Here is a 19,888-nt window from a genome sequence, read left to right on the forward strand (position 1 = left end):
GGCTTAAAAAAAAAAAAAAAAACCTTTATTTACCATTTCACTTCATGTGCATCTCCTGGCAGTACATTTTTTCAACTTTTATATGAAAACATTTTTATTTCACTTTCATTTTTTGAAGGATGTTGTCACTAGATTTACAATTCTAGTTTTACAAAATAATGATGTGGTCATGTTTTTATGCTTTATGTTTTAAAAAATAATCCTCATGTTGTAGAGACATATACTGAAGTCTCTGTTCAAAATGAAATTGTTTGGGCCAGGCGCGGTGGCTCACGCCTGTAATCCCAGCACTTTGGGAGAAGGCAGGTGGATCACTTGAGGTCAGGAGTTCAAGACCATCCTGGCCAACATGATGAAATCCCCATCTCTACTAAAAACACAAAAATGAGTTGGGCGTGGTGGCACACGCCTTTGTAATGCCAGCTACTCGGGAGGCTGATGCACAAGAACTGATTGAACCTGGAAGGTGGAGGCTACAGTGAGCCCAGATTGTATCATTGCACTCCAGCCTGGGCGACAGAGTGCGACTCTGTCTCAAAAAACAAAAACAAAATAAAAGAAAATAAATTATATGGCTTGGCCATGGTGGCACACGCTTGTAATCCTAGCAGTTTGGGTGGCCGAGGCAGGCAGATCACATGAGGCCAGGTGTTTAAAACCAACCTTGGCAATACAGAGAGACCCGATCTGTACACACGAAACCAAAAGTTAGCCAGGCGTGGTGTTGCACACCTATTCCCAGCTACTCAGGAGGCCGAGGTAGGAGGATTACTTGAGCCCAGGAGGTCAAGACTGCAGTGAGCCAAGATTGTGCCACTGTGCTTCAGCTCAGGTGACAGAGTGAGACCTCATCTCAAATAAATAAAGAAAAGAAATGAAATTATGTGATATCTAGGGTATGAATAGGGGCATAAATGAAATAGATGGGCATTGTGATGAAGCTTGTACATGTGTACAGGGGGTTCATTATATTCTAGTTTTGAATATATTTTAAGTTTTTTATAATTTCTTAAAATTTATTTTTATACTCAAAATTTAAAGATAAGATCTAAACTTCCTGATAGGTTTTTTAATATTTGTTTGCCAGAATGGTAGCTGAATGGAGGTTGTCTCGAGGTGTTGAAGAACAGACACAAGCTTTCTTTGAGGGCTTTAATGAAATTCTTCCCCAGCAATATGTGCAATACTTTGATGCAAAGGAATTAGAGGTAATGAGTTTTCCTTCATTCCCCTGTACCATGCTAGTAAATAATGCCTTCAGTTGTCTGCTTTTAACTCACTTTCCCATCTTTCCTGTTACTGTAATATTTTTTATACTGGTGCAAAATGTTTTGAAACATCCCCAGTGGTTAAAGAAAATCATAATTTATCCAAAGATAAAACAATACTATTACCCCCCCAAAAGTACAAATATTAGAGCTTCTCTACAATTGAGTGACTTACTTCCCTGAATATATATATATATGACACCGTGCATGGAACCTTGCCTTAATGAGCAATGTAGATATAATTCTTGATGTATTATATATATAATTCTTGTATTATATATATAATTGTATTATATATATAATTCTTGTATTATATATATAATTGTATTATATATATAATTCTTGATGTATTAAGTCAAAGCCTACTGATTGTTTTTCTAAAACTTTGCTTAATCTTCGTCTTTCCTTATTTATGTCCAGCTGTTTTTGTACAGTTACCTAAGGAAACAGTTTGTCTTTTTCATCCCTAAAGGTCCTTTTATGTGGAATGCAAGAGATTGATTTGAATGACTGGCAAAGACATGCCATCTACCGTCATTATACAAGGACCAGCAAACAAATCATGTGGTTTTGGCAGGTTTGTTTTTAAATTTATTCCTATTAGTTGACACAGCATAATTTTTTAGAATTTGCTTACCACATATGGAAATGAGTCACAGCTCAAAACGTACCAGTGTATATAGACCCCTTAGTCCATCATATGCATTATAATAAATGAATACAGATTATAACAGCATCCTTTTAAGACTGTTGCCAAGTAAGCCACACATACCTTGCATCTTTGTCCAGAGTAGAGTGTAAGACAATTCCAGATGATAAAATTTACCTACATTTGATTTAAATGGTTTTGAGGTTTTATAGGACTGTCTGTAATACGTTGTGTTTTTTTTTGTTTTTTGTTTTTTTATCATTTATACTTCATTAATTATATAATGTTCAGAAGGCAAAATTTAAGAGACATGATTTAGGATGATAATGGTCCCTCTCTAAAAATGTCTGCCGTAAGCATAGTAAATGATGTTCAGCATCATTAATCATTAGAGAAATGCAAATCAAAACCACAATGAGGCTGGGTGCGGTGGCTTACACCTGTAATCCCTGCACTTTGGGAGGCCGAGGCGGGTGGATCACGAGGTCAGGAGATCAAGACCATCCTGGCTAACACGACGAAATTAGCCAGGCGTGGTGGCGCATGCCTGTAATCTCAGCTACTTGGGAGGCTGAAGCAGGAGAATCACTTGAACCCAGGAGGCAGAGGTTGCAGTGAGCCAAGATGACACTACTGCTCTCCAGCCTGGGCAACAGAGCGAGACTCCATCTCAAAAACAAAAATGAAAACAACACAATGAGGTATCACATCATACTTTTATTTTTAAATACTATTTTTAAAGTGGAGAAAACAACCATTGCCAAGGGCGCATTGCTGGTGACAGTGTGAAATACCACACCACTGTGGAAATAGTTTGGTGGTTCCTCAAAAAGCTAAACATATAATTAACATAAGATACAGAAATTCCAACCCTTGGTATACAGCCCAAAAAATTGAAAGCAGAGACTCAAACAGATACTCGTATACCAGTATTCATCATCCATTTACCCACACAAAATGTGGTGTATACATATACAGATGCTCCTGGACTTGTAAAGGAGTTTTATCCTTTATATCCATCATAAGTCAAAAATATCTAGAGTTGAATATTATTCAGTGCTAAAAAGTAATGAGATTTTTGGTATGTGCTACAGATAAGTGAAGTAAGCCAGACACAAATGGACAAATATTGTATAATTCCACTTACATGAGGTTACTAGAATGGGCAAATTCATAGAGGCAGAAAGTAGAATATGGGTTACCAGAAGCTGCAGGGAGCAAAAATGGGAAGTTATGTTTAATGTATACATAGTTTGTACTTGGGATGATGAAAAAGTTGGAAATAGTGTTGACGGTTGCACAACAGTGTGAATGTCCTTAATGTCATTAAATTACACTCAAAAAGGTTAAAATCAAGAATTTATGTTGTGTATATTTTACAACAATTTAAAAAATTAAATTAAAAAATCTGCTATACATGTAAAGAAATTCATATGAGAAACTTAAAGATAAACTGAGCTTCTGTAACAAGTAAGGTTACAATTGTAGGATAATTAATAATAGTACAATAGGATAAAAATTATTCCTTACAAAAAAGTTTTTGGTTGAGGCAAAACAGTTATACTACAGACTAGAAACATTCTCTAGAAACCTTTTGCTTTGAGTCAGAATTGTACGAAATAAAAACCACATGATTCTAGCTATGTGTAGCGGTACCAAAACCTAAAGAACATTGAGAAGAGGAGGTTATTGGGATATATCCTCCTTCAGAATTCTTTGAATTTCATTAAAGTTGTTTATTAAACCAAAAAGTCTATACTGACTCAAAGTCTCTATCCTGTGTAGCCACATGAATATCCTATAGGACAGGCAGATCTGGGGCTGGGGGCTGGTGGTGGGATGGGGAGTCACAGGAAGGGCTGCCCTGGAAGAACTAATCTTAAAACTGCATGAGTAAGGAGCTCTTGGTCTCAGTCCATCTTACTTTTTATATATCCCTTTAAGTATATTGTCCTAAGAGTTATATAAGGAAAGGTTGCTGGGGCTTTGATAAACATGGAAATGGCCCTCCATCCATAGTATTGGATTAAGTAATCTAATGCAGTGGACACCAGGGGTTCCTTTAAGATTTGAAATGAGCCACATACAGTGGCTTGCTCCTATAGTCCCAGCTACTCTGGAGACTGAGGCGGGAGGATTGCCTGCTGCCCAGGAGTTAGACGCTGCAATGAGCTATGATTGTACCACTGCACCCCAGCCTGGGCCACAGAACAAGACCTCACCTCTAAAAAAAATAAAAGATCTGAAATCATTATTTTTCTTTCTTATTTAGTGTGCTGAATGTAATATATGATGTATATATCTCTTTAAATATTCTTTTAACAGTTTGTTAAAGAAATTGATAATGAGAAGAGAATGAGACTTCTACAGTTTGTTACTGGAACCTGCCGATTGCCACTAGGAGGATTTGCTGATCTCATGGGTATGTATACAGCATCACTTTTCCTATACAGAAAATTGTTTATCATGCTGCTTTACGTGAATGTGTATACAGCGTATCAGAAACAACAAAGACAAGGATAGGCATTTTCTTAACTATTCCCAGTTAGCGTGGATTTGTATAACCTTTAAAATAAGTTTTAGTCCTTACCTCTGTAGAAATTTTTAACCCTCAAGCTAGAACCCACAGCTAACTCATTAGGACAGCAGTCTTCTGTATGTAAATCTCTTCATTTAGTGACTTGCCAAACATGTGTCTCTTATGAGTCAATCACTATTGGTTGTATTATTTAACAATGTGAGAAGATCATTGTATAATACAATAGTGGATTGTAGTTTCTGTATTGTGTTTAAAACCACTCTTCCCTAGGAGATAGGGAGTTCTTTGAGATATGGATTCATATCTTCTTCATCTTTTTATTTCTTGCCCCTGGCAAAGTGCCTGTTACACAGCAATCTGCTGCTTAAAATGAATATTGAGATGAGTGACTGTGGCAATATTTACTTTGTTACTAAACAATAAATTATTAAAGTAAATTCAAGTATTTCCTTAATACCAACATTATCCCAAGTACCACATAGGAAGATACACAGAGAAGTTATGATCCCTAAGCCTGCTTCAGGTGAAGCAGAGTTAAAATTAGGAGAACTAAGCAGGTAATTTTGAATACAGAGCATGAAACCAGTTTAGAAAAGACTTTAAAACCAGATCAAAAGAATTTGGTTATTACTGTGAGGGTATTGGAAGCTGTGGAACTTTTTGAAGAGAGGAAAACTTGCTCAAGCTGCATTTAGGAAGATTTGATAGGAAGATACAGGGTGGATTAAAAGATGGTGAGGGCCTAGAGATAAGAAGAAATCATTGCAGCAATGATGAGAACCTGATCTCAGGAGATGGAAATAGAAAAGAGAGGGTAGATGCTAGAGAAAGTTCCAAAGGTAGAAACAGGTAGAGAGCTTAATAGAAAATGAAGTGTAAGAGAGGGGTATCGGCAATAATTGTCATGTTATAGAACATGGAGCAATGGAGAAGTCAGGAAGTATAATGAGTATGCATGGTTGTAGATGTTGGGGGAGGATGCTGAGCAGGTTAGAACCTGCTGAATTTAAGGTGACTGCCAGAAAACCAAGTAGAAAACCCCAGGGGAGCAGCTGTAGAGGTAACAATATATGAGTTAGAGTTAAGAGGAAACAGAAGAAGTTGAATCATCAGAGCAGTGACATTTGATGCTGTTGAGAATGTGTGGTCTCAGGCAGAAATAGAATACAGAGAGGAGTAGAAGGCTAATGCCTAGAACCATCTACATGTAGGAATAAGACAGATGGAAATAGCCTAGGCTAGGCACAGCCTTAAGCCTGTAATCCCAGCACTTTTGGAGGCCGAGGTGGGTGGATCGCTTGAGCTCAGGAGTTTGAGAACAGCTGGGGCGACAGGGTGAAACCCCGTCTCTACTAAAAATACAAAAATCAGCTGGGTCTGGTGATGCACACTTGTAGCCCCAGCTACTCAGGAGGCTGCGGCAGGAGAATCGCTTAACCTGGGAGGAGGCAGAGGTTGCAGTGAACTGAGATCGCGCCACTGCACTCCAGCCTGGCGACAGAGTGAGACTTCATCTTAAAGGAAAAGAAAAGATGGAATTAGCCTGGAAACCAATTTAAAGGAGAGACCAGAGAATGAGAAGAAGAAAGAAATAGTATACCGTCTGAGAAGCAAGTAGAAGGAATTTTTTTCTTCAGTGCTGCAGAGAGGTCTCAGAAGGGTGACTTCAAGGAAAGTTTTTGTTAGAAGACAGAAACAGTGAGATTGTAGTTTGGAGAATTTTAGAGGCTATCTAGTTTATTTTGTTTGTTTTAGTTTCAAATCTTTATTCTTTTCTACTTTTTAAATTGTTCTTAATTGACATAATTGTACATATTTGGGGTACAGTTTTTATTTTGATACATGTATACAATATGTAATGATCAAGTTGGGGTAATTAGCATATCCATCACCTCAAACATTTATCAATTCTTTCTGTTGCGAACATTCAAAACTCACTTTTCTAACTATTTATAAACATACAGGCCAGGCACAGTGGTTCACACCTGTAATCCCAGCACTTCGGGAGGCTGAGACAGGAGGAACACACAAGCCCAGGGGTTTGAGATAAGCCTGGGCAATATAGGGAGACCCTATCTCTACAGAAAATTTAGAAATCAGCTGAGCATGGTGGTACACGCCTATAGTCCCTTCTATTCAGGAGGTTGAGGTGGGAAGATCACTTCAGCCTTGGAGGTAAAGGTTGCAGTGAGCCAAGGTCATGCCACTGCACTCCAGTCTCAGTGACAGAGTGAGACCCTATCTTAAAAATACATACACTGGGCACGGTGGCTCACGCATGTAATCCCAGCACGTTGGGAGCCCGAGGCAGGCGGATCACCTGAGGTCAGGAGTTTGAGACCAGCCTGGCCATTGTGGTAAAACCCCTTCTCTACGAAAAATGCAAAAAAAAAAAAAAGTATATATATATATATATACACACACACACATATATATACACACATACACACACACAATAAATTGTTGTTGATTATAGTCATTGTATAGTGCTGTAGAACACCAGAACTTATTCTTCCTGCCGATCTGTACTTGTGTATCTATTAACCAACCTTTGACTCTCCCCTCCTTCCTGCCACCCTTCCGTAGTAACCACTGTTCTACTTTGTACTTCTAATGAGATTGGCTTTTTTAGCTTTCACATGAGTGAGAGAGCATGTACTCTTTATCTTTTTGTGCTTGGCTTATGTCACTTATAATGTCCTCCATGTTCATCTCTGTTGTCATAAATGACAGAATTTTGCTCTTTTAAATGGCTGAATAGTATTCCAGTTTGTTTATATACCACATTTTCTTTATCCATTTACCTGATGATGGACACGTAAGTTGATTCCCTATCTTGGCTTGTGAATGGTGCTGCAGTAGACATGGGAGTGCAGATATCTCTTTGACATACTGATTTCCTTTTCTTTAGAGAATACCCCATAGTGGGATTGCTGGATCATATGGTTGTTGAGAGTCTGAGATGGGTAGACCTCTTAAGGCCAGGAGTTTGAGACCAGCCTGGCCAACATAGTGAAACCCTGTCTCTACTAAAAATACCAAAAACAAAGAAAATTTTTTTTTTTTTTTTTTTTTTTTTTTTTAGCTGAGAGTGGTGGTATGTGCCTGTAATCCCAGCTACCTGGGACGCAGAGGTTGCACTGTAGCCTGGGTGACGGAGCAGTACTCTGTCTCAAAAAGTTAATAATAATAAGAAGAATTTACATCCCCTCCAACAATATATAAGAGTTCTTCTTTTTCCACATCCTTGCCAGCATTTGTTATTTTTTAATCTATAACAGTCTTTCTAACTGAGGAGAGATGACCTTTCATTGTGGTTTTGATTTGCATCTCTCTGATGATTAGTTATGTTTAACATTGTTATTTTGAGAGATCTGTTTAGCTCGTATCCCATGTTTTAATGCATTGTTTTTCTTCTTTTTTGCTGTTGAGTTCTTGTATATTCTGGATATTCTTTGTTGGATGAACAGTTTGCAGATACTTTCTCCCATTCTGCAGATTGTCTCTACGCTCTGTTGATTGTTTCCTTTGCTATGCCAAAGCTTTTTAGTTTCATATAACCGCATTTGTCTATTTTTTGTTTTTGTTGCCTGTGCTTTTCAGGTCCTCTTTATAAAATCTTTGCTCAGGCCGGGCACCGTGACTCATGCCTGTAATCCCAGCACTTTGGGAGGCCAAGACGGGTGGATCACCTGAGGTCGGGAGTTCAAGACCAGCCTGACCACGGAGAAACCCCGTCTCTACTAAAAATACAAAAATTAGCTGGGCATGGTGGCGCATGCCTGTAATCCCAGCTACTTGGGAGGCTGAGGCAGGAGAATCGCTTGACCCTGGGAGGCGGAGGTTGTGGTGAGCTGAGATTGCCCCACTGCACTCTGCTATAAAATACTGAGTAGAGGCCGGGCGTGATGGCTCACGCCTGTAATCGCAACACTTTGGGAGGCCAAGGTGGATGGATCACTTGAGGTCAGGAGTTCAAGACCAGCCTGACCAGCATGGCAAAACCCCATCTGTACTAAAAATAAAAAAATTAGCTGGGTGTGGTAGTATACATCTGTAATCCCAGCTACTGTAAGGCATGAGAATTGCTTGAACCCAGGAGGCGGAGGTTGCATTGAGCCGATTGTGCCACTGCCATCCAGCCTGGGTGACAGAGTGAGACTCTGTCTCAAAAAATGAGAGAGAGTAGAGAGAACATGCAGAGTGAGTTAATTTTGTGTGTTGAACACCACAGAATAATTTTAAATTTTAACTGTCTTTTTTTATAATGTTTTCTGTATTACTGGACTTTTTACATAACTACTTGTGAAAATAATTCAGTGTTATTAAATACAAAAGCGCTAACAATTTATATTAGGTATACTTAGTATACTTGGTTTAGTCAGGTGGGACATGAGAAAATTCTTTGTGTCTGACAGTGTCACACATTGCAGAACAGTTAGTGTTCCTGCCCCCTTCTAATTAAAATATCTGGTAGCACTGCTAATCATTGAGACCAACAATAAATGCTTCCTAGGGAAAAGTAATGATCTTTTAGAAAACCAGTGTTTTTATGATCACTATTCACAGCTATCTCCAGCAGCAGGTAAATGAGGGGCAAGAATTTTATGTTTATACTTAAATGTTATCTGTTATGTTATCTGTTTTTGTAAGGGTATGCCCTACAGGACCTGTAAGTTCTAGCATTAATAATATGGAATTCACTAGGATGTTTACATTTCACAAAGTTTTGTCAATTCTGTATTTAAATCAAGTTTTATTGTAGTTTCCTTATTGTGTTTCAAACTACTAAAATTAAGCTTTTTCAATGTTCTTGTGTAAGCTTTTATTAATCATAACAATGTGTTATTCTGGCTAAAGAATGCTAGATGAAACTGCATTTTTCTCCTCTGGGGCTTATATTAACAAACTAGTTGTCAAACTTTTACACTTACCAGACTCACCCAGAAGCTTGTTAAAGCACATATTGCTGAGCCTCACCCCTAGAGTTTCTTTTTGTTTATTGGTTGGTTTTGGGTTTTTTGAGGGTTTTTTTTTGAGATAGGGTCTCATTCTGTCACCCAGGTGAGAGTGTAGTGGCGCGGTCTTGACTCACTGCATCCTTGCTGCGTGGATTCAAGCAATTCTCCTGCCACAGTCTCCTGAGTAGCTGGGATTACAGGCATATGCCACCACACTTGGCTAGTTTTTGTATTTTCAGTAGAGATCAGGATTCACCATATTGGCCAGACTGATCTTGAACTCCTGACCTCAAGTGATCTGCCCGCCGTGGCCTCTCAAAGTACTGGGATTACAGGCATAAGCCACTACACCTAACCCAGAGTTTCTGAATTAGTAAGCTGATGTGTGGGGCCTGTAGATTTATGGTTCTAACAAGTTCCCTCATGATGCTGAGGCTTATTGGATTGGGGAACACAGTTTGAGATCCACTATACTAACAAAGTTTATGATTTCATTATGTTTTAGGGAGCAATGGACCACAGAAATTCTGCATTGAAAAAGTTGGGAAAGAAAATTGGCTACCCAGAAGTCATACCTGGTAAGTACAATCAAAAAGGATAGAGAAAACAGTTATCTGTAGCTATTTAAAGACAGCCAGAAATTAAAAATGATATTTAGTAGATTTAGAGAGTAGCACCGCCATCATAGCAATCCAGTTTAAGAGCATTTTGTTCACCCCAATGTGATTCCTTACAACTATTTGCAATCAATTCCTTTTTTCACATTTGAATTTTTTTTTTAATGTGGGATTTAGAGTTATTTTCATTTTTCTCTGAAGGCAGCAAAAGAAGTCAAAGTTAGGAGACCTGCATCTAACATCATGACCATAAATATTCTTATTTGAAATCTAATTACATTTCTAAAAATATAGAAAACTAAATCTAAGCCTAATCTCACAGCAAATATATTAATGTTTTGGAATTCAACCTAATGTCAACAATATTTGAACCTTGCTTTGTGGGATATATTTTAGTGGTCACATATGGTCCTTACTGGATATCTGACCTCTTTACTGTTTTATTGTCTGTTCCTTTTTGTTTTTATACATGACGTTTTATACATACATGTAGTGTTCAAATAACAATTTTATTGATATATAATTTACATATTATAAAACTCACCTTCTTAAATTATGCAGTTCAGTTCAGTGGTTTGTTTTGTTGTTGTTGTTGTTGTTTGAGACGGGGTCTCACTTTATAGACCAGGCTGGAGTGCAGTGGCTTGATCTCAGCTCACTGCAACCTCTGCCTCCCAGGTTCAAGCAATTCTTTTGCCTCAGCCTCCCAAGCAGCTGGGATTACAGCCACCCGCCACCACATCCAGCTAAGTTTTATATTTTTAGTAGAGAACAGGGTTTTACCATGTTGGTCAGGCCAATCTCAAACTCCTGACCTCAGGTGATCCACCCACCTCAGCCTCCCAAAGTGTTGGGATTACAGGCTCCAGAACATTTTTTTCACCCTCCCAAAAGCCCATGTACCCATTAGCAGTCACTCCCCTTTTATCTGCTGTGTAGCCCTTGGTAACCTCTAATCTACTTTCTGTCTCTATGAATTTTCCTATTCTGGGCATTTTATATAAAATGAATCATACAATAAATATATAACTTTCCTTTTTTTTTTTTTGGAGACAGAGTCTCTCTCTCCCACCCAGGCTGGAGTGCAGTGGCGTGATCTCAGCTCACTGCAACCTCTGCCTCCCAAGTTCAAGCGATTCTCCTGCCTCAGCCTCCCAAGTAGCTGGGACTATAGGCATGCACTACCACGCATGGCTTAATTTTTGTATTTTTAGTAAAGACAGGGTTTCACCATGTTTGCCAGGCTGGTCTTGAACTCCTGACCTCGTGATCCACCCGCCTTGACCTCCCAAAGTGCTGGGATTACAGGCATGAGCCACTGCCCCCAGCCAAATATACAACCTTTTGTGTGTAGCTTATTTTACTTAGCATGTTTTCAAGGTTCATCTATGGTCTAGCATATCCAATGTTTCATTCCTTTTTAAAATCGTGTTTAATATACATAACATAGAATTCACCATTTTTAAGTGTGTACAGTTCAGTGGCATTAAGCACATTCATATCATTATGCAGTCATCACCATCACCTATCTCCAAAAGTTGTTTCTTTTGTTGAGACATGTCTCACTCTGTCACCCAGGCTGGAGTGCAGTAGCTTAATCTCCACTCATGCAACCTCCACCTCCCAGGGTCAAATTATCCTTCCACCTTAGCCTCCCAAGTAGCTGGGACGACAGGCATGTGCTACCACACCTAGCCAACTTTTAAACTTTTTGTAGAGACAGAGTCTCACTTTGTTGCTCAGGCTGGTCTCAACCTCCTGAGCTCAAGCAATACTCCTGCCTTGGCCTCCCAAAGTGCTGGGATTACAGGCCATCGTACTAGACCTAAGATTTTTTCAAATCTTGTAAAATTGAAATGGTACCTATTAAAGCAGGGTCCCCAACTCCTGGTCCCCAGCCTGTTAGGAACTGGCTGCACAGCAGGAGGTAAGCGGAGGGTGAGTGAGCATTACCCGCTGAGCTTCACCACTTGTCAGATCAGCAGAGGCATTAGATTCTAATAGGAGGAATAACTCCATTGTGAACTGTGCATGTAAGGGATCTAGACTGCGCATTCCTTATGAGAATCAGTGACTTAAGGTGGAACAGTTTCATCCTGAAACCACCTTCCTCCCCACTCCCATCCATGGAAAAATTGTCTTCCGCAAAACCATTCCCTGGTGCCAAACAGGTTGGAGACCACTGCTTTAAACAATGACTCCCCATGACTCCCTTTCCCCAGGTCCTGGCAAACATCATTCTACTACTGTTTCTATGATTTTTGACTGTCTTTAGTACTTCATAAGTGTAGAATCATACCTTATTTGTCCTTTCATGACTGGCTTATTTCACTTAGAATAGTATCTGTAATTTTCATCCATGTTGTAGCATGTGTCAGCATTTCCTCCTTTTTAATGCTGAATAATATTTGATAGTCTGGATATACTACATTTTGTTTATACATTCATCTGTCCATGGACATTTAGATTATTTCCACCTTTTGGCTGTTTATGCTGCTATAAACATATGTATACTGTGGTAGAATATAGATATATCTGTCCATGGCCCTGCTTTCAATTGTTTTGGGTATATACTCAGAGGTGGAATTCCTTGATCATGTAATAATTCTATTTTTAATTTTTTGGGGGAATTTCATCATACGGTTTTCCATAGTGACTACACTGCATTATATTCCTACCAGTAGTGTAGAGGGGCTCAAATTTCTCCACATCCTCATATCCTTTTCAACTCTTGTTTTCTTCTGGGTTTTTTTTGTTGTTATTGTTTATTTTTTTGTTTGTTTTAAATAACAGCCATCCCAATAGGTGTGAAGTGGTATCTCATTGTGGTTTTTACTTGCATTTACCTAAGGATGTTGAGCATTTTTTTTTTTTTTTTTGAGATGGAGTCTCGCTCTGTCGCCCGGGCTGGAGTGCAGTGACCGGATCTCAGCTCACTGCAAGCTCCGCCTCCCGAGTTTACGCTATTCTCCTGCCTCAGTCTCACAAGTAGCTGGGACTACAGGCGCCCGCCACCTCGCCCGGCTAGTTTTTTGTATTTTTTAGTAGAGACAGGGTTTCACCGTGTTAGCCAGGATGGTCTCGATCTCCTGACCTCGTGATCCACCCGTCTCGGCCTCGCAAAGTGCTGGGATTACAGGCTTGAGCCACCGCGCCTGGCCTGTTGAGCATTTTTTTCATGTGCTTGTTGGTCATTTGTATGTCTTTGGAGAAATCTCTATCCTTTGCTCATTTTAAAATATTGTTGAGTTTTAAGTTTTTTATATATTTTGGATACCAGTCCTTTATCAGATATATAATTTACAAATATTTTTTCCCATTTTTGGGTTATTTCACTTTAATGGTATCCTTTGAAGCACAGTAGTATATTTTTATGCTTCTGTAGTAGTGTTATACTACACTACTCATTTGATTCTTTGTGTATTTCCTTTTCTAAAACTAATAATTCTTGCTTTTAGTTTTAATCGCCTGGACCTTCCACCATACAAGAGCTATGAGCAACTGAAGGAAAAGCTGTTGTTTGCCATAGAAGAAACAGAAGGATTTGGACAAGAGTAACTTCTGAGAACTTGCACCGTGAATGGGCAAGAACTTATTTGCAATGTTTGTCCTTCTCTGCCTGTTGCACATCTTGTAAAATTGGACTATCGCTCTTTAGAGAGTTATCTGAGTGTAAGTAAATTAATGTTCTCATTTAGATTTATCTCCCAGTGATTTCTACTCAACGTTTCCAGAAATCAGGTCTGCAAATGACTAGTCAAAACCTTGCTTAATATGAGATTTTAACACAACAATGAAATCTGCCTTGTCTGATTCCACTAGTTTGTTCCTTTAACAACAATTCTGTATATGTGTCAAAAGTCTCACTTGGGAGTAGTTTTTTTTCTCTTAGAGATTCTGCAGATATGCAGGGAAGTCCTTTGGTAACTGCAATATACAAGATCTTCCTATTAAACCTCTTGGTAAGAGGCATTTGTTAAAAGTGGAAGCTTAGCCCAGCTTCTGGGGATGTAAGCAAAATTCTGGCTTGTGTTGTCCCTCTCATTTTAGTCTGTCTTGACTATTGTTTTTCCTTTCTGGAGCATGAATCCATACATCATTCCTGGAAGTGATACAAGACTCTTGCATCTCTACAAAGTAGTTTTGTCAATTTGAATTTAGGGAAAAGTTCTTCACAGCCTACAAATGACTTCATTTGGAAGTTTGATTGTTTCAGTTACCTGGCAAATACTACACTTTACAATGTTAACACTGTGATTCCTTCATTGTTTTAAGAAGTTAACCTAGGGCCGGGCATGGTGGCTCATACCTGTAATCCTAGCACTTTGGGAGGCCGAGGCAGGGGGATCCCTTTAGCCCAGGAGTTCAAGACCAGGCTGGGCAATATAGGGAGACCCTGTCTCTTGGGGAAGGGTGGGGGGAGAAATAAATAAATAAAAGGGAAAAAAAAGTTAACCTAGAATTAGAATTAATTTAACTGAATTCATCTAAGGATGTCATTGGTGATTTTTATATGTTCCTCTACATAATTGATGCTTTATAATTTTATCATAATCCAACAACTTCAGTTATATTTAATTGTTAAGGAGTTTAAGACTAGAAAGACTAGAGTGTTTTCTAGTCCAAATAGAGGTCAGTGAAACAGCTTTTGACATCAAGTTTTCATTTGAGAGGGAGAGCTGTGGTACTGGCTAAAAAGAAGATAACATCCAGTAACCACAGGAATATATTCTCTGTGAATTAAAAGTCTTCAAAGTTATGATTTCTCTGACATAGTTATCATTTCTCTGACATATGTTGGAGTAGTCATTTCCATTCTTTACATTGTCATGAACTGGATTGATACCCCTCATCTGCAATATTCTTTTCGCCCCTAAAATTTTTAACAGGGTTTCCTTTTTTTCTCATGACTATTTAAGTTTAGATTGTTCCATTATTAACTGATTAATGCACTTTGAAGTTCTCTGGAATTAATTATTTTAACTTGGCCTAGCTTTGACTGTCAAGATGGCTGTTATAAATTTGACTTCATTGGCAGTGGAATAAAGCCTAAGCCAGCTTGAGTCCCTATCATAGCTGAACCCTGAGGACAGCCTCATAGCTCATGTATCAGGGACTTTTGCCACATTTCAGAGGCATAGCATGAACAGGTAATATTAAACCAAGAACAAGCAGCAGAACCCTGTTCCATATGGAAAAACAAAACAAAACAAAACAAAAAAAAAAACTTTTTTGTCCTTAATGTTCTTCCTTTTTACATCCTGGAACAACAATAAAAACATTTTTTTTAAACTTGTCTATCTGTACTCCAAGATACTGCCATCATAAAGCAGAGACTTACATGAGTGAAAGGGTTGCCTCATCAAGAAACTCAGTGTAAATAGGGAGACTAGGCTCTCCCCAGCTCTATGGTTTTTTTATTTCATGTACCCCAGGAAATACTATGTGGTTTCTAAAATCCCTGGTTGTTAAAAGTAGGGACTCTGCCTTTTTGTTGGTAGGGGGAAAAAAAACGCTATTGCTTTGTCTTACAGAGCGAATGTCTGCCAACTGCCCATTCATTATATAAGTCTGAACTTGGTAATATATGGCTAATGAAGATTAAGCCCTCTATAAAGACTTCCTGTTGAGGTGAATTATCATACTGAAATGTAGTTACCTACAATATTTACTAGAGATTTATGAAATTAAATTAAGAGATAATGTAAGAAAATAGATTTTTTTGGTTCTATATAATGCTTCATGATTCATTTAGGGACCTAGAAATATTGTGTGAAAATATATAAATATCACCCAGAAGGCTTTCTGCCCTATATTTTTAAAATACAGAATAGTTATATTTGAAATAGCCCTGGCCCTAGTTCTATAGGGCTTGGCTATTTAATATTTTTATGGAAGAAGTGTTTAGTTCTGGAAAAGGTAAATGCTTGTATATATTTTTGCAGCCTGGGATCTCCCTACTCCATTTTTTCCTTTAATTTAAGTGGCCACATGTATATGTCTTCCCTGCTGTGTTAGGAAAATGGGGGCTGGATATCCCAAGAATCAGAGGTTATATAAAAATATTGCAAATAGAAGACATAAATATCTACCAAATGCTATCTTAAATTTTGGTCCAAACTGAACATATGGAAATAGATTTATTATAAGTATTTACTTAGAGCTTTTTCTTAAATCTGAACTAAATTGCTTTTAGAATTCTTTTTCTTTGTAAGCATTGTAAATGCTAATAAATCCTGTTAATTTTTTTTTTTTTTTTTTTTTTTTTTTTTTTTACTGCATGTTACATTGAAATAAAAACAAAGTAAAATGAGCATTGCCTTATTCTTCTGCTCTTTTGCAGGGGGTGGGGGTTGGGAAAGACAGCATTCCACAGCCTGGTCAGGAGGGAAGGACCTCACTTGTTTCATCAGATGGAGTGGTTTAAAATTGATCAAGCAGCTCATAATAATGAATTCCTGCTCTGTCTTTCATTATCTTATGTCAGAGTGCAGAAAAACATCATTTCATAAGACTTACAATAACTCTATTTAAAATTCAGGTACTGTACTCGGGAGGCTGAGGTGGGAGGATCCCAGGAGTTCAAATCCAGCCTGGGCAACATAGCGAGACCCTGTCTCTTAAAAAAACAAAAAGACATATTCAGGTACTGGTTTTTCATCAAGAGATTGACATACCAGTGATCAAAAATTTCAGTGAAACTTGACTCAACTATATACAAAGTTCTCATCCTAAATGAACTATTTCAGTCAAGCCCACTCTACCACTTTTTACATCTGGTTAATAATACAAAATGTTATCAGGGTTGACTCATGGAATTAAACTTTTCCTCTATTTTTATATCCTTCCCTGTTTTGGATGTAACTTCATCTTTCTAAACTACTTTAGAGTTAACTACTTCTATTTAGAATTGTTGGTATCTCCAGCCCCCCTCCTTTTTTCGTTTTTCTTTTAGTTATTTACTTTGTTTGCATATTTGCTTTTATTAACTAAAAACGGAATTGGCAGCACAGGATTGTATATTACTGTATTAAGAGTACCTTTGTTTTCTTGATCTGTTACTTTTAATACTCAGGTAATGCTACAAATATTACAGGGAGTTAAATGCTTTTATAAAGTTCCCTCAGTGGTTGCTTCACTTGTGTTTTCCTACAAGATGTAAGACTGTTCATAATTAAACTTTTTTGGTCCCTCATTTGCATGCCTTTCTGTTAGTCTTGGATAAGGAGGGGTCTCTTTCCTCTCTCCCTGACCCCACCTTCTGAGAAGACATATGTGACCAGGTCACATAGATTTCTGCTTTCTCTCCTTTTTTAAGTGGCAGGTTACAGCCTGTCTGGATTGTGATATTGTTCCTGGACTAAATCGAGGGTCTGACTGCTTATTCTCGTAGCCAAATAATGAGGTGCAGATGAACTGGGAAAAGAGGGAGTTTATTTCTGTATCCGGGTATGGGGAGAAGGCCAGGAAATGATCCCAAGACCAACTCAAAACTACAGAGTTTTCCAGAGCTTATTTACCTTATAAGCTGTATGTCTACGTGTGAGTGTGCATTCATCTAAAGACAAGTGATTCACTTTTTTAAATCTGTAAATAAGATCTGAGTCCCGAAAACCTTCCTCTGGAGCCTCAAGTACATTTACTTAATCAAAATGCGTCCAGGTTCTGGGGTGATTACCATGATTTGTCTCCTGCTAAATCATGGAGGTTTGGGGAGTTCCTTCAGACCCCCCAGTAAACTTGTTTGTGGAGGCCTTCAGACCCTCAATAAGTCCCTTCAGACCCCCAGTAAAATTTGTTTAATCCTAAATGGGTCCTGTTAAGAATTCCTTTATTATCTTGTCATGCTTTAAGGCCCAGAAAAGGCCTTGGCAAAACCCTTGGTGGGCTTTTGTTACATTCCAGCCTTTGTATAAGGGCCCTGACTCTTTCAGCTTTTAATATTTAACTTAACCACTCAGTGCTGAAACAGTTGTCATGGAGGCCTGTGTTATTGAGATCTGGCCTGCCACAGTATCGGTAGAAAAAACTAGAAAGAGCTGTGCAGATGAGATTGGATTTGATGCCCATGTTGAAGATGAAGATATCTGCAGGGGCCATCAACCAACATGAAGGCCTCCCTATGAATTGCTTTTCTGAGACAACTAAAAGACCAGGACCACAGGCATGAGTGCTGAGTAGAGAATCACCAACTAGCTAACTGTCAAGACTGTTACCAAGACTGTTCGCAACAAGCTGACCTGGTTACCAGCTTCAGTAGACCTTTTTCTTATTAGGAAACTCAGGTGATTATGCTCTCATTTAAAACAGAACCAGTGGAGACAGACTAAGGGAAGAGGAATTTTTTAATACGGCTGATCTTACATGGACTAGAGGACAAAAACTGCAGGCCCCTCCCAGGTCCTGAGTAGTTAGTAGACCCTATCCTGTTTATTCTGTCCAATGGAAGCTGCTAGAATGCTCTAGTTTCATTGTGGCTTAGAATAAGGGGGAAAATATGCCCCGCTAAGTAAGGGTCAATCATCATTAAGTAATTGTTCTTACTGACCAGTGGCTGTCATCCAGAACCCTACAAAGCATCAAACCGGGACTCAGCTGTGACTGACTGGCTGTTCTCTGGACTTTTTAAGTGTCTGTCTCACATTAGGTAACTCCAGTACAGGAGCTGCTGTCTCTCCCAGCCCATTTCAGTTGTCGATTCTTTCATATTTGTAGGACACCTTTGTGATCAGGATATCCGGAGTGAGGAGCCAGGGGAATCTTCATGGTTGGCAAGGAAAAGAGGGCCCTTAAACATAAACCCCAGAAGGACACTGTTGATCACTTATGCACAAGGGTCTGTTAAAGAGTGGCTATAGACAAGAGGATTTCCTCAAAGCACCCCACAGGGAGGGACCTTGAGAATTTGTAGTCATACTTGAAAGATCACTAAAAACAGCCCTCCTGTTATTTTTCTTCTAATTCAGACCTGTTCTTCTATTTGTCTTCCATATCATAGCAACCAGTACCACACCCATATTCACTTAATACCAAAACAACTGTCAACATTTATCACTATGTGCAGGACACTGGTAGATATGCTATGTGCAGTGTCACTTAGTCTTCCTGTTATTGAGTATGATTGTATCTGTTTTACAAGAAAATAGAGGCTCAAGATGATTGAATCATGTCCACAACTATTAACTAGAAAGAGTACAGATTGGAATCCAGGATGGTTTGACTCTAAAGCATGCATACTTTACCATTTTGTTGTGCTGCTACTTACCACAACACTGGGAATCTACTATGACCAATTTTGCCATTCCATTTAATTTGACTCCAAATCCTATCCCCAAAACTTTTTTTTTTTTTTTTTTTTTTTTGAGGTGGAGTCTCACTCTGTCGCCAAGGCTGGAGTGCAGTGGCGCGATCTCAGCTCACTGCAACCTCCGCCTCCCAGGTTCAAGTAATTCTGTCTCAGCCTCGTTAGTAGATATGATTACAGGCGCCCACCACCACGCCGGGCTAATATTTTGTATTTAGTAGAGAGGGGGTTTCACCGTGGTCTCGATCTCCTGACCTCGTGATCTACTTGCCTCAGCCTCCCAAAGTGCTGAGATTACAGGCGTGAGCCACCACACCCGGCCCCAAAACTTTTTAAAATCTCTTCTCTCAGAGTTTACAACATTGCCACAGTCCACATGCTTCCTTCCTAATCTGGCTGACCATACAGCATCCTGTCTTCATTTTTCCATCCTCCCCACTCCAATATATCTTCCGTGCTACCTCAGGATTATCTGTGGAAGTCCTGTCTCATGCCTCCTCTACCTAAAACCTTACAATGGTTTCCCCATTACCACAGTATAAAACTTTTT

General features: G+C 38.9%; 1 protein-coding gene across 7 annotated transcripts in view; it reads left to right on the plus strand.

The window, feature by feature from the left end:
- Positions 1 to 17,229, plus strand: part of ITCH (itchy E3 ubiquitin protein ligase) — a 137,270-nt gene extending 120,041 nt beyond the window's left edge. For 5 of the 7 annotated variants that reach the window (XM_023220458.1, XM_026455250.1, XM_023220463.1 and 2 more), the window contains 5 exons: positions 1,088 to 1,208; positions 1,741 to 1,845; positions 4,243 to 4,339; positions 9,923 to 9,995; positions 13,493 to 17,229. In XM_023220458.1, coding sequence (XP_023076226.1) covers positions 1,088 to 1,208; positions 1,741 to 1,845; positions 4,243 to 4,339; positions 9,923 to 9,995; positions 13,493 to 13,592 — 496 coding nt within the window. In that variant the 3' untranslated portion in view covers positions 13,593 to 17,229. The remainder of the gene's footprint in view (positions 1 to 1,087; positions 1,209 to 1,740; positions 1,846 to 4,242; positions 4,340 to 9,922; positions 9,996 to 13,492) is intronic. The other 2 variants (XM_023220461.1, XM_023220460.1) reach the window with 1 other exon arrangement.
- The last annotated feature ends 2,659 nt before the right edge of the window (positions 17,230 to 19,888 follow it).

This window comes from Piliocolobus tephrosceles, chromosome 20 (genome assembly GCF_002776525.5).
Source record: "Piliocolobus tephrosceles isolate RC106 chromosome 20, ASM277652v3, whole genome shotgun sequence".
NCBI classification, from domain to species: Eukaryota; Metazoa; Chordata; class Mammalia; order Primates; family Cercopithecidae; genus Piliocolobus; species Piliocolobus tephrosceles.